The sequence below is a fragment of the Halichoeres trimaculatus genome, unplaced genomic scaffold (assembly GCF_033239565.1).
Source record: "Halichoeres trimaculatus isolate MK-OKI-2021-1 unplaced genomic scaffold, fHalTri1.1 fHalTri1_scaffold_15, whole genome shotgun sequence".
Taxonomy (NCBI): Eukaryota; Metazoa; Chordata; class Actinopteri; order Labriformes; family Labridae; genus Halichoeres; species Halichoeres trimaculatus.
In genome coordinates, this window is record NW_027437193.1 from 29596355 (window position 1) to 29607476 (window position 11122).

The 11122-nt window shown below is 44.0% G+C and overlaps 1 protein-coding gene across 1 annotated transcript in view; it reads right to left on the minus strand.

Moving 5' to 3' along the window:
* The window catches only part of ptch2 (patched 2), a 29743-nt gene extending 22571 nt beyond the window's left edge, over positions 1 to 7172 (minus strand). The window contains exons 1-2 of the mRNA XM_074689116.1: positions 7006 to 7172; positions 5342 to 5534 (exon numbers count right to left, since the gene is read on the minus strand). Coding sequence (XP_074545217.1) covers positions 5342 to 5534; positions 7006 to 7152 — 340 coding nt within the window. The 5' untranslated portion in view covers positions 7153 to 7172. The remainder of the gene's footprint in view (positions 1 to 5341; positions 5535 to 7005) is intronic.
* Positions 7173 to 11122: the final 3950 nt, after the last annotated feature.

Below are 11122 nucleotides of genomic sequence, written 5' to 3' on the forward strand. Positions count from 1 at the left end.
AAAAACCCCCTTGCTCCTTTTGTCACCTCTGGACCCACCAGAATCAGGACTGTGCCCCGCTTTTGGTCCTCCTCAGTCCGGCCCTGCCCTATGGCGTTCCCGAGCCAGGGCACAGCCTACAGCGGGCTGCCCACAGCAGATGGGCCGCTCCTCCATACAATCCCTCAGTACAGACTGAATGCAAACCCTTTTTGTCATTCAACCCTTCTATTTCTTTCAGATGTTTCCCAACAAACAGCAGAATAAAATAAAGAGGGAACTTTTTTTTTTTTTAACAACAAAAGCAAATGGACCAAAACTTTCCCAGCCTGTAAAACAATGGCGGAGTCGGCTGTGGGAGGGTGAGGCCGGGGGCAAGAAAGAGAAGCTGGCACTTTGGTATCTTACCTATAGAAATACAGTGTGTGTGTTTTTGTCTCCGCTCGCACGCTGTATCTGTTCATTAATCGTCAAAGACAGCTGTATTATTTTAGGAGAAAGTCCTAATTCATGTGTGAAAATGAGAGAACAAGATCAGTGTGTTACAAAGTCTGAACGCTGCAGCTTCCAGCATCCTGAAGGAAAAATGTCAACCACCCTGAGATCACACCTTATAACAGTATAAAAACATCGAAAACAACATGAAAAATCAGTTTCACTTACATTCTATTCAGATGTGCCAGTGGTGTTAGTCACCACACATAAATTTCCACCAGGGTTGGCATTTAGGCACTTTCTATTTCCATATGTATAGGCTTGCCTCTGCTAATTATGCTAATCATGGGCAGAGTTGGCCACTGTGAAAAATAGTCACATTAGACACTCCAGTGACCGCTAATACTGCTTAATGTGTGGTTGAAACATACATTCATCCCTCCCTGAAAGGCAAAATTTTTCCACGTTGCTGGTCTCATTCAGAGCAGAAATGAATTTATTGAGCCCAAGAACCATTTTCTTTTTTTTTCCTCCAAAGTACCAAGAAAATGTTCAGCCTCTCTCCGTCTCCCTCACCCTTTACTTTTTTATACTTTCACGCTGTAAAGACGGAGGTAAATGGTGCAAACTCTAAGGTGACTGGTGCCGCTTTATTTGGCTCACACCAAAGACAAAGGTTGCTCTTCAGCGAGGGAAGAAAGGGTGCTTCACTATATTGATTGAGTTTTCATTATCCTGTTTCAGCCTCTTTCAGAGTTGCATTCAGTGTTGCAAAGAGTGACAGTCCTGTGTCCCCTTTTTATAAAAACTTTGGCACAAAAACTTTCTTTTTTGGGGGGTTTTAGTGTAAATTTAACCCAACATCCCAGTCAACCTATTTTAAAAACTGCACGCTGGAAACACAGATATGGAGCAATCAGTGTGTTTCCTGTATCTGGGAAGCAAAAGCCATGTGTCTGTCATATGCACATGCATCCATAGCTGCTCAACCTGTGTTTATTTGTTGGGGGGTGGTCTGAAGAGTGTGTGTGTGTGTGTGTGTGTTGGGGGGGGGACGCTGAAAAAGGGGATGGAATGAAGGAGACTTGGAGTGAAGGATGGCGGGAAGGAGGGGTGAAATAAACATTTAGAAGTGACCCAGGTTGACTCTGGTCTTGTTTGTTCTCTCTACCAGTGAGGTCCTGGGCCCTGAGCGCTGGGAGTTTATTTATCTAGCTGGGGCACCACCGCGCACTATTCACCTCCAATAATGCCTCATAGAGCTCTCTTTCTCTGTCTGAACTGGGCCGCTGTGTGCGCTCTGATGAATTATAGCATTTACCTGCTGTGCCGCTCTGAGGTTTGTTTAGAGAAACGTCTCCAAACACCTGAATGCCCACGTGTGAATTCGCTCATTTCCAAAAAACTCAGGCCTGTGTTCTCACATCCTGGATCTCATTCTCCATCTTTAATGATCTGAATCTTCATTCTCAGCTTTTCAGCTTCCTCTGCCTTCTTTACATCCATGCTATGATAACTGTGTATGCTCTCTAACTCCCACTGTCCTCTCCTCTGTCTGCACGGCCTCTTTACGGGACATGTGGTGTGCCTGCTCTCCAGATAGGCCCTTTCTCACTACGCTCGTATTTGGACAGCTTGAGTCTGTGTACATGTCTGTCATGCCTCACCTAAACTCTGCCAAGAAGGATGAGTTAAGTTAATGTAAGTGTAAACACTGCCATTTTTACACGGAGGCCGTTTCTTTCCAAGCAGGCCTGTGTGACAGCGGATTACTCCAAGTCTCACAGTTAGAAACAAGACTTCAACTATTATACAAACACATAAAAGCAAAAAAAAGAAGTCAAAGCTGCTTCTTGGTAAAAAAAAAAAAAAGAAAAAAAGAAAGGGACTCACACCTCCCTTTGTGGCTGAAGAAAAACACGCACAGGATAGTCTCACACTTGATGTTTGTTCAAGTGAGACAGGCAAAAACACAGGCGAGTAAAAAGTGTCAGCTAGCCGTAAACCTTCCGGCCTGTTCCTGCCCCAACCCCCCCAGCGTCTCCTCTCCTCTCATCCTGCTCCCTTCTTCTTCGTCCTGCACCTCTTTTTACGATCTCTCTCTTTCTGCTTTCGGACAATACAGACTGAGTCACACGTTGCTCAGCTAACACTACGTTTCACACTCCCAAAGGCGCCCTCGTGAGCATGAAACACACAGGGTGGCACTGAGATCAGTTTTACGTTGTGTTTGTCGCTGTAATGTAGTGTTTTCTTAAAAGAAAAAAAGCAGAGCTCTGTCGGCTTTCTAAGAGAGACCTGTGTGAGTAATTTAAGGTTTTTGGTGGTGGATGTCTGCCTCAGCTTCTCTCACTGACTGAGCAGTAAGCCACAAATAGTCCCTAATCCCCTTGTCAGACTAAACACCCTGATACTGAGGCTTTTATTCTCTGCAGCACAGGTGTGAGCACTGAAGGCATGATTAACCCTTTTTACTTTCTTGTCGCTTGGCCTCCTCGTGAACGCACAAGAATCCAAAAGGAAAGAAAAAAGGGAGGAATAAAATCTTTCGCTGTAAAACACAAGCCCTCTTAGCACAAAAACAACCTCATCACCTTCCCTCCTCTGTCTACTTTCTCTCCACACACACTCGGCTGCAGTGCTCTGCTTCACTGTTTTGGTCCTGCAGGAGGGAGGAAGCAATTAAAAAAAGCCCTGGTGGCCCGACTTCACAGAGCACGGCAGACAGACAGGTAGAAATATAAACAGACGTACACAAAAGCGCAGGCAGGCAGACAGACGGGCAAGCAGTCAGGAAACTCAGGAAGGCAGACAGATGGTAACAGGGAGGCTGCACACGCCGAAGGTGGCAAAGATGACAAGTGTGCATGTGAGGTGTGTGTGTGTGGGTAGTTTGGGGGGATGTATGAATATATGATGGGAAGCATATGCCTCTAACACACACAAATTCACACAGCTTACACCCTCCAGGCTGTATTAACGCATACGGTGTTGATTCACAGCAAGTTTACTCTGAGCTAATTAGGAAACATGAGGGAGAGGTTTGTTTATGCTGCAAGCTGGACGAGATTTTTTAAAGATTATGTGTTAGAGAAAACCTTGAAACTAAACTTTTCCTCATGCAAGACACAAACCCAGTGGGTGTATCTATTTGGAGCAGCCGATATAAAATCAGATGTCTCTTTAAAAACGGTTTTATTCCTCTCTTCTGGTTTATGTACAATTGCGTATGTGTGTGTGTGTGTTCCTCTGTTTTTGTGTGTGTGAGTGAGAGGGACAGAGGGAGAGAACTAACCTCTCCTTGTTACCGAACCACTTTACTCTCCATTGAGGCCCTAGCAGCTTTGTCAATGGGCTATTGGCGGAAACAAGGCAGGCAGAAACTTTAGAAACATGGCCACGGCCTCTTAAAGGCACAGCATTCCTTTTCAGCACCCCCCCAAACCCGTTCAACTCTCTGAATCCCACAGCAAAACAACTGGCACACAAACATCTAAACATCTCCTTTAAGGGATGGATCCGCCAATTAGCTCAAGAGGTAATCCTGAAGCTTTTACACTAACCAGAGTGAGAGCAAAAATAAAGGGGACGCTGAGGAAATACTAATGCTCAAGCTTCTGCAACCATAACTTCATCACTCCAGAGATTTAATTAAAGTTGTTTTCTTTGAAGCGAGTCTTATTCTGGTTTAAATTGCAAGTGAAGAGCACAGCCTGCGAACACCCCTCCTGACACCAGCAGTGTGTGTGATTTCTCCAACACCTCCGCACTCACACTCTGCTCCTGTGGGAGCCGCCTGTCCCCCGTCCTCTGTGTGACATGGTGGGCTTAAAAAACCCCATAGAGTCTGTTTATATTCACCAACTGCTGTAGCGCTTTTAGAGCGTGCAAAACAGGTGGGTAAACTTCAGCTGCATTCACTTATATTTTCTCTTCTTGTGAGGAGGAGGAGGGAGGAAGGAGGAGGAGGGTGGGTAAAGGGGGGGTTTCAGGGAGGTGGTGCCTGCTTGCCTGCCTGCCTGCTTGCCTCTTGTTGAATGGAATCCAAGAATAGTTAGGGACCACACAGGGAGCCGAGGGGGGGAGGGGTCAGAGCCCTCAAAGATGGCTAACCATTCACACAGTCCATCTGCTGCGGGGATCAGCCCCGGCACTGAAAGCCTGGGGGTTTAAAAGGAATTTGGCCAGTGTGAAAAACCAAATAAAGCTGCCTGTATCGCTGTAAATGTACAGATAACCTACATCGAGAAACGCACAGAAAGCGTGGTGTCAAATGCAAAGAGGGTTTCACTCACAAACGCGGTAATCTCTGTGAGAAAAGCAGGAGATAGAGCGTCTCTATGACAGAGGGGGGAGAGGTAGTATTGTTATGCAGCTGTGTCACATGTGTTGTGGTTTCTCAGGTAAGTTATTAAGACATGAACGAACATGAGCGAGAAACTCTGAGCTCCAAAAACAAAATACGCCACAACTCACAACACACTTAAGACAGAGTCAGTCAGACAAAATGAAGTCAGAGCTACATCTAGAAGCAAGGATTTGCACATTTTTACCTCTAATTCGCCATAAAAGTGTCATAGATTTTTAAAGGTGAGCCTGATTACTTCATTTCATCTGAAAAAGCAACATTAACTTCTTCACACCATCTTCCACAACTGCTCCTGGCTCCTGCTTTAGATTGCAGCCAAACAGTCAGTGAACACCTAGTGCCCTCCCATGGTACTGAGGTGACACTAACATCTTCACACCAGCCACTATCATCACTCAAACACACTTTCTCACAAATTAGCCTCCTCTGGTTAAAAAGTTTGTGAATCCATCCATGAGTTACAAACACTTTCAAAACAATGTCTCACAGGTGATGTCATGTTTGTGTGAAAAGCTGTGACACAGTCAGAGCCATCGCTCACAGATGTCTTGAACTCACCTTCCACCCATAGCTGTTCGATGTCCGTTTCAATCGCAGCGACTCGGAGTCCCACAGACAGAGCCCCGAACACTAAGAGTCCGATAAAGAGCACCTTCCCACAATGCCTCTGGATGTGGCAGCCCAGAGAGAACAGGAGAGCCTGGAACCTGGCCCGGATCCACAGAGGAGCTTTCTGACCTACCGCCTTCCCCTGGAGTCAAAGCAGGAGGGAGGGCGAGAAAAGGACAACATGATTATTGACATCACTTTGTTTGGCTGCAGAATGATACTTCTCTGCTCACACTTTGACAGCCTGGACCTTCTTTTCTGTGTCTAAGGTGTTAAAAGTCTAGTCCACATTTGTTACACTGGATGCCGCCTGTATCCAGAAAGAAATACCTTCCTGTGGAAATAACCCTCTTTGTAAAACATGAGGATAAGTTAAGGTGCTGACAGCTGACACAGATCAGCAAAACCTCATACACCTGAACGCACAACTCCAGGACAAAGTCTGCGACAACACTTAACAATGATTTAATACAAAAAAAAAAACAATTCATACATATGCAAAGCTTCAGCAGACTGAGAGTCCAGAGAAAACAACAGGCAAAAGTTTTAAAACTGTTTCAGCAGATGCAAAACATCTCACTTCTAGAAAGCTGCAGATTAAAAAAAATGAAGTCTAAGACTTGTCTTCTCATAAAGCAGCCTTAAATGACTCCTGTTTGGTGATGTTTCTGTGTTATCAGACTTTGTGCAAAGCAGGTTGTTAACATTGTACTGATTTCATAAGCACAAGTGTGTTCAGTCACTTTTTCCAAAGTATAAACAAGTGACAGATTTAGCTTGTCTCAAATGAGAGTTTCTATTTTCCCTCCTCTTAATCTATAATACACATCTCTCCAGCTTTCATCACAAATCTGAGGATCTGTGCTCAGTCCCAGTGCTACAAACGTCAGTACAGCGGAAGACATTGCCCTGCTGTTGTGGTTTCTCTCAGCAGTGCTGAAACACGTCCAAGCATCCGGGCGGTCCAAAGATGCTTTGTCAGATCAAACTCAATCAGTGAATTCCTTTACAGGGACCCACCACATTTCCAAACAGACCCCGGGCCAGTGCGCTCTCCGCTGCCTGCACAAAGCCAAAAACACGCACAACACGGCGCGGAGATGGGAACAAACCCTCACTTACTAACTCTCTAACTCTCTCACTCCCTCCCGGTGGCTCTAACAACAAAAAATGAATGAGAGTCTGCTGTCCATTCAAACAAACAGCAAAGGTAACATGCTGCCAAGTATGAAAACTTTGTGAGCTCGTATCGCTTTATTCCTGAGGGTTTTAAAGTGTCAGGAAACATCTGACTTCTGTGAGCTTTAGTCGAGTTAAACGAAGGCAGAAGATTTCTGTCATCTTTAGTTTCATCTAATAAAAGCTCAGACTAACTTGTCTTATTCATCGATTCAAAGTTCGACCGAACTTCTCTTGATTTCGCTGTCGACTCCCTCGGGGAGCCCTGGTGGTCCCCGGACACCAGAAAGGGAGCTACCCTATATCCCCACATGCGTCCTAAACTGACACTTATCTACCTACTAAATCAAAACACCTTCCATTCACGTTATCTGAGTCAATAAAAGCTGCCTTCATGGCAAATCCACACAAAAAACTGCGAGCTTTTGTATCACCTTTGAGATCTGTTTAAGTGCGAAAGCAGCGTGGCAGTAGCTGGGTCTCCGGAGGAGGTCTGGGTTCGCAGGCGGCTGGGAGCGCGTATAACTCGGGGGTAAATCTCCATAAACGCCGGACCCTGGGACCCCGCGATCCGAGGCCATAGTCCAAAGAGGGCGAACAACAGAGAGGCGACAGAGAAACAGTGCGAGTTCACTAAAAGCGACAATAATAATCCAACATAGAAGAGGAGCGCATCCAGCAGAGCCGGCGACAAGTTAGGGGAACGGGTTCTAGTCTTCCGTGGAGCCAAACAAGTCTCGAAACTCCATCCCAACATTATGCGCCCAAATCCGTAAAGATCCTCCAGTCTTCATTCGTCCCGAGAGTTTGTGAAACGACGTCTCAGAGAGGAGTAGTAGTAGTTCGCGTAGTAGTAGTAGTAGTAGCCTGTGTCTGAGCCGTCCGTGTCAAGTCTAACTCCGGTCCCGTAGCGGTAACATTTGGAGAAGTTCGCCTCTCGGCAAATCCTGAAAAGGGAGGTTTGATGGAAAAGTGCTCCGGCTCCCATTGGCCAAGGAAGAGGCAAATTACTTTGCAAACATCGCCTATTATTAGCTGCTAAGCAACAGCTCACCAAAGTGGAGAGAGAGGGGGACCACCCAGGCTGCTGCTGCCTGGGCTGGAGGGGAGGGGGAGGGAGGTGCAGGGAGGAGGAGGAGGAGGGGGGAGGGAGAGAGGAACTCTTTCAATAAACTCTGCACAGCCGCGCGCGCACACTCACACGCGAACACGCACATGCGCACACGCCTCACGCACACAACTGCAGCGCGCGCCTCACTTGCTTGGTGAACATTATTCCCAGCGGCCTGAACCCCTCCAGTTCACAAACTATCACACACATGCCATCTATTGATATCACGCACACATTTGTCAGCTTTGACTTCGTCGCCTGACCAAAAAGTAAAATGAAATTAGCTGTAGAAACAGATTTTTAAAAGAATGTAAGCAGGCTATTCCTCAAGGGTAAGTTACAGATCTGTCAACACTTCTCATATCTCTTCATCACATCTCATGTTTGAAGAGGATTTTGAGCCTCACATTTGTTACAGAACACCCTAAAAAGACATTTTTATCCTCCCAACTCTTTGCTGTGAGTGCACTTTGTTGAAGGCAGCTGTGAGAAGTATGTGTGTAGGTTTTTAGAGCTAACAGCTGTAACCTCAACTCCTGTGACCATGCTCTAAAGTTAGGTTGATAGGCTTTCTTACACCCAAGAAAATATCACCTTTAGCCCCTGTAAAAGCGTCCTTAAAAGATGGCAGGAATTATTTCACATACGGATCTTTTTTTTTTCTTCAGAGCTGTCTCCTTCAGTGGGACACCCTTATCTGTGAGGAGATTTTTTGGAAAGTTTTCATATTTCACCATGCACGGTTTCACAAGTTCAGAGAGAGGTGCATGAAAGAATAAAAGACGACCAGAAAAGACTTTAAGATTTCTTAAAAACAACCTTGTAGCTTGCTGATATGAGCCCCTCTTAGCCCCCCTCAGTCCAGTATGGGGGGTGAAGCACAAACACGATCTAATTACATTATACTGTCCTCCTCTACACAAACACCAACCTGTGCTGCTGTGTGGAACATTTGTTGTGTGTCAGGTGCTAATTTAAGGGCCTTTGGGTGACTGTTAAACAATTAGAAGCTGAAGTGAAGTAATTTGAACTGAGGTGTTGAAGCTATAAGCTCTTTGTGTTTGATGGACGTGGACAGTAAGCAAAGGTTAATTTAACACCAGAGACCACAACTGGGCTGTTCCTTCAATGATCACTTACAGGAACAAACAAGAGAAACACAGTGAAGTGTATTAATGTTAATGAAATAGCAATTTGATGGGATACATAGCCTAAAAAGAGGATAGGTGTTTCATTTTCAAAAGCTGCAAGTTTAAAAAATATTGTTCAAAAGTAGAAATAACTACGCGATTGATCTAAATGAAGCAGTTAATTGTTTAAGTTTTAAGTTTTTATGAATGACATAATGTAGTTGCACCTTATTTGGTAAAAAGCCTTATGTCTGAATGACTTTGAATGAATTTGAGATCACATCTTGATCTGAAAATTATGATTTATTTCATTTGTAAAAATTCCAATGATGTGTTTTCTATTAATTGAGTTAGGTTTTCTTTAAATAGCAGATTAAAGAGAAAAAATCTTATCCTATATATCTTTAATCCTTCGTGACATTATTATACAACTTGGACAGGAACACAGGATAGGCAAAAGGGAGGGGAAAAAAAGAAAATAGAAAAATAAGAAGTATGAAAAGATGAGTTTTAATATATGCTTATGCGTACACAGTCATCTCTACTGTTAAAGCTGTAGAAACAGTTAAGTTACAAGAGCCTTTGGACACAGGTCGCTCTATAAAGCACCCGTTCTGTATTTACCAGGGTTGCAAAATTCCAGGAATTTTCAAAGTTGGAAACTTTCCAAGAGAATTTTTGGAAATCAACAGGAGTTAATGGGAATTTTCAGAAATTTATATTAACTGCAAGTTGATAGCAAGAAAATACGGTCAAAAATTTCAAAAATGTCCAATGACAAAATATCCTGGGTAGTTTTAGATAAATTAATTTAATTTGACTGCAACAAAACCTGGAAAACTTCCCATATTCCCGAGCAAAAACTCCCATTGAAATTTTCCGGAAACTTTTGTGAGGTTTACTGGAAGTTTTCCACCCCTTTGCAGCCCTAATATCTATGCAATGCTACTTTCATGTCTACTTTTGAACATTTTATTTATCAAATATAGCAGTCACACAGTTTTACACATCAAGAAATAAAATGTATGTCTAGTACCAGTACAATATTTCTTTTAAAGTCCATTTTGTAGATGCAAATGTAGACATGACCTTTAAAAATTTGAGTTTTACTTTTTCGAAAGCAGTTTGATTTTATATGCTTAATGAAAAATCCAAGCATTCTATTATTTTGTTCGTTTGAAAAGAATGATTCTACATCATTAGTTTAACAACTGACTTGCTAACTCGAACTGTTACAAAAGTTGTGTTTACCCACAAGTAAAAGGGCTCTTCTATTTTTTTTCTATTATTATTCCTCTGTGTTAGGACAGTTTTATTTTCTGCTCTCTCACTCACACATAAAAGTACGGCAGAAATGGGAAACTAACCCTTTAATATTTTGTCTAGAAATGGTTGTAAGGATTTTATTCTTCAGATCTCCTGTTTAGAAGAGATACTGCAATGTGAACAGGTGGTCGTAACAGACTGGAATCCTGACAGGGTGAGCAGGCTAGTGATAGATCAGTCATCAATATGGATCAGAGGTGAATAAGTAGCCCCCATGTTGTCCACAGAAGCTCATTTTTTTTGCCACAGTGTCAACAGGCAAGGATGAAAAACCACACAATGTATTCTGCAGATCGCTCTGAGGCAGAGGATCAGGTTGTCGAAATACAAATTATTTGTTAAAGTGTCTGACCAATCACAAACAAATACTTAACAAAGCTGGAAGCTTGATAAAAAAGCCACTCGTATCAGTCGACCCATGACTTGGAACCATACAACGGCAGATATTCACTTCTGTCTACAGCTCTCTGCACCAGCTACAGATCCTCCTCCATCTGTTCACATGAAGGTGTAACTTCTCTAACCAACTCACGTTTCCAGACTGGCCTGAACCTGGACTAGTTTTCCTGGACTGGGCTGGGTTGGTTTGGACTGGGTCGGGTTGAGTGGTGGAGGGAAGCAGGCAGCTGGAAATGGGAGCTAATGTGGAATGTGAGGAATTGGGTTGTGTGGTAGGGGGCCCCTTCAAGCCTAACAAACTCAGGGAGGTCCGAGGCCTGGTCTGGAGGCCTTGGATAAATAAACCATGCGAGATGACCATGCGCTGTGCAGATATCTGCCATCACAGCGCCCCAGCCTCCAAACACAAACCACCTCAGCCTCTCTGTCACTCTTTCCAGTATCCCTCCATCCTCTTTCTTTCTTCATCCCCCTTACTCTCCACTTCATGTCTGATTTTCTTTTCTTTGTCTTTGTGCTTTCTTCTTTTCCTCTGTTTCATCTGCTTCTCTACTCCGGCTCTTCCTCCCTCATTTCCCCCTCCTC